This window comes from Fonticula alba (assembly GCF_000388065.1).
Source record: "Fonticula alba strain ATCC 38817 unplaced genomic scaffold supercont2.6, whole genome shotgun sequence".
Lineage (NCBI taxonomy): Eukaryota > Rotosphaerida > Fonticulaceae > Fonticula > Fonticula alba.
The window spans coordinates 1519328-1522842 of NW_009242976.1; the positions used below are offsets into that span (position 1 = coordinate 1519328).

The window sequence follows — 3515 nt, forward strand, 5'->3', positions numbered from 1 at the left end:
GCATGTTAACACACACGCACACGCGCACACACACCCGGGCTCAGGCGGGGGGGGGGGGGGGAGCTGGGAGAGGCAGGCGCCGAGCGGAGGCCCCCGGGCCTGGGGCTCTCCTCTCCGGCGGCCAAATCTGACACCTGGTCCGGGAGCAGGACATCGGCCAGCCCCCTGTCCGTTGCCCCTCTCGTGCCCGAGCCCGGCCCGTGCGTCGGGGGGAAAGCCAGCCGGTGGGCAGAACCAGCTCCCCAAACTGCGGCCAGAGTCAGGACACACGCCCGCAGCAGCCCCACTAGACACCATGGATACTTCTAGACGCAGACACCCCCGGGCGAGGATCGCCCCCGCCGGCTTACATTGCGCCAGCAGCCTCCGTGCGAATGAACCGGTGGTGTACATCGCGCACCGCCCCGACGCGCGCCTACACACACACACACACACACACACACGCACACACACCGCTACAGCGCACTCTCAGTCATCTTCTCCGGGCCCGCCCCGCCGGCCGCGCCCCCCCGTTAGTGCGACATCGGCCTGAGTCCACCTTGTTGCATGAACTCTCTCTCTCTCTCTCTCTCCCGAGCGGGCCCGGCCGCCGGCCGGGGTCCCGGGGCAGAGGTGCCGGGCAGGCCGCCACTGCCCGGGTGAGACCGTGTGCCCCCCCCCCCCCCCCCCCCCCCCCCCCCCCCGCCCCCCCCGCCGGCCCCGCCCCCCCCCCCCCCGCGCGCCGCGTCTCCGGCCAGCAGAGTGATGCGCCTTCCAGCACGTCGGGACGGCGCGGAGGTATCACGTGCGATGTTGGTGTGTATTTCTAAAAAAAATCAGATGGTCATATAGACGATGCCGCCCGTGACCATGACCTTCCCCTGGCGCGCCATCAGCGCGAGCAGGCTGTCGGCCTCCTCCTTGGAGAAGCCCGGCGACACGGTCCGGTTGATGCCGGCCAGGGCGTCCGCCACATTGAGACTCTGCGAGGCGCTCTGGCGGAATTGCCGCAGGAGGGCCTGCTGGAATTGCCGCAAGCTGCGCCGGTAGTAGAAAGGCCACGAGAGGGGGCCCGCGAGAGGGGGAAAAGCGAGGGCAAGGCAGGGGGAGCGCGTGAGAAGCTGCCATCCACACAGGGGACGCGACCATGAAGTACCCCCGGACGGGGGTGCGCTGCATGACGTACCGCTGCTCGTCCACCGGGCCCGCCTGGCTGGGCACCGAGGAGGCCGAGCTGGAGGGCGCACTGCTCTCGGAGATGGCCTGCGCAAAGAGGGACGTCGAGGCGGCCGTGGTGGCGGAGGACACCTGCGACGAGGAGGTCTCCTGGGACGTCGTCGTGGCCCCGGGCAGCAGGTGCTGCTGCGATGATCCATCCAACGAGGAGGGATACACTTCGCTCGAGCCTGTGAGGCCGGTGCTGGCAGCCGTGCCGGCATCGGACCCGACGCTGCCGAGGGTGCTACTGGCACCGGCCGTGGTGGCCGTGCTGGTGCTGGTGGTGCTGGTGGACGACTGCGAGTCGGCACCGGCCGAGCCGCCGCCGGAGGCCGCCGCACGGGCAGCCCCATCCCCGGGCACGGGGCGCCGGCGCTTCTTCCGCTCGACATCGGTCGAGTGCGTCAGGGAAAACTGCAACATCTCAAAGGCAAACTCCGCATCCGACAAGACCACCTCCGGCGACAGGCGAGCCTTGGCCGAAGCGGTGGCCAGGCGAATCAGCGTTTCCAGAGAACGAGCAGTCACGGGCAGCGACCGGTGCTCCTTCGGGTTGTTGCTGTTTCGCAGGTCGGTGAAGTATCGCGAGATGGCCTCCTGCGCCTCGGGCGTGAGCGTGGGCCTGGCGCAGGGCGTGCCAGCCGACGGCAGACCCGGTGACCAGGGCACAGGGGGGGGGGGGGGACGACTGTTAGTGATGCGGCATCGCCACCACCTGGCCAGCTGCCTGCCGGTGACTCGCTTGGGACACACGCACTTCACCATGGACTTCGCGTAGTGGATATACTTCTTGACAAAGGGAATGGTCAGAATGCGGGAGGCAGTAGACCGCCGGGCACCCGGCTGCAGCGGCTGGCTGGACACATAGCGCTCCTGCGCGAAGACCGGCGTGTCGGCCACCACCAGGCCCTCGGCCGGGTCGCCGGACTGGCCGGCTCCGCCGGTGCCATCGATCCCGGCCCCGAGGATGCTGTTGGAATTGTGCAGCGGCAGCGGGGCGCCATCCTCCTCGCCCGGGCGCCGGTACTGGTGCATCTTCAGCACGTGCGACGAGATGGCCCGATCGTGCTCCGGGTCCATGGTGTCCAGCACGATGAAGAGCAAGTCAAAGCGCGACAGCAGCGAGTCCGGCAGGCCGATGTTCTCGTGCGGGGTCTTGGTCCGGTTGTACTGCCCGTACACGGGGTTGGCCGCGGCCACCACCGAGCACCGGGCATTCAGCGTGGCATGGATGCCGGCCTTGGCGATGGTGACCGTCTGCTGCTCCATCACCTCGTGGATGGCCACCCGGTCGCTGTCGGACATCTTGTCAAACTCATCGATGCAAACCACCCCGCGGTCGGCCAACACCATGGCACCGGCCTCGAGGCGCCGCTCGCCGGTCTCGCTGTCCTGCGTGACGGCCGCCGTCAAACCGACACCGGACGCGCCGCGACCGGTGGTGGCGATGGCCAGCGGCGAGGTGTTCAGCACAAAGCGCAGAAGCTGCGACTTGGCGGTTGACGGGTCACCGACCATGAGAATGTTGATGTCCCTGCGGGCAGGCGCGGCAGGAAGGGAAGACCACGGGCCAAGCGCCGGGTGTCGGGCGCCGGGCGCGCCATCGTGGGAGACGTCAGTAAAACCAGGGCCAACGAGAGGGAAGGGGCTGGCAAACACACGGTGGCAAGTCCACGCGAACGCACCCTCGAATGCGCGTGCCATTGGTCAGGTTCTTTTCCAGGCCGCCCAGCAGCATCAGCAAGATGGCTCGCTTGATGGTGTCATGCCCGTAGATGGAGGGCGCCAGCGACCGGGACAGCAGCTCCACAATGTCCCCGCGGCGGCCGATCTTCCGAATGTTTTGGATGTCATGCGCCGAGATGGTCGGCTGCGAGTCCTCGGCGCCGATCCGCCGGATGTGGTTCACAAGCAGCACCGACCGGAAGATCCCGGACGTCGAGGCGGCCATGCGGTTCGGCAGGGCCCGGTACGATCCGTACACCACGCACCGATCACCGGGCTTCAGCTGGTCCACCAGATCACTGTCCAGGACCAGGTCCACCGACCGCGGGAGCAGCCCGGCCGGCGCCTTCTCCGGCAGCTCTTGGATGGACACGGTCTGGTGATCGGCGTAGGTGGACAGGCCGAACTCCGTGGTCAGCAGATTGCCCTCGGCATCCTGCGAGGGGTACACCGTGGAGGTGGGCAGGGAAGATCCGTGCGACGTGGCATCCCGGTAGTAGTACGAGTGGAATTGGTTGGTCCTCTCGCTGTAGTGCACGGACTTGACCAGCTTCGGCCGGACGAGGGAGCCTGATTGCATTGGGCGGGGGGGG

General features: G+C 68.1%; 1 protein-coding gene across 1 annotated transcript in view; it reads right to left on the bottom strand.

Annotated features, from left to right (window-relative positions):
• Window positions 1–778: 778 nt before the first annotated feature.
• The window catches only part of H696_03997 (minichromosome maintenance protein 3), an 8554-nt gene continuing 5817 nt past the window's right edge, over window positions 779–3515 (bottom strand). The window contains exons 4-7 of the mRNA XM_009497865.1: window positions 2883–3492; window positions 1955–2731; window positions 1166–1819; window positions 779–1017 (exon numbers count right to left, since the gene is read on the bottom strand). Coding sequence (XP_009496140.1) covers window positions 816–1017; window positions 1166–1819; window positions 1955–2731; window positions 2883–3492 — 2243 coding nt within the window. The 3' untranslated portion in view covers window positions 779–815. The remainder of the gene's footprint in view (window positions 1018–1165; window positions 1820–1954; window positions 2732–2882; window positions 3493–3515) is intronic.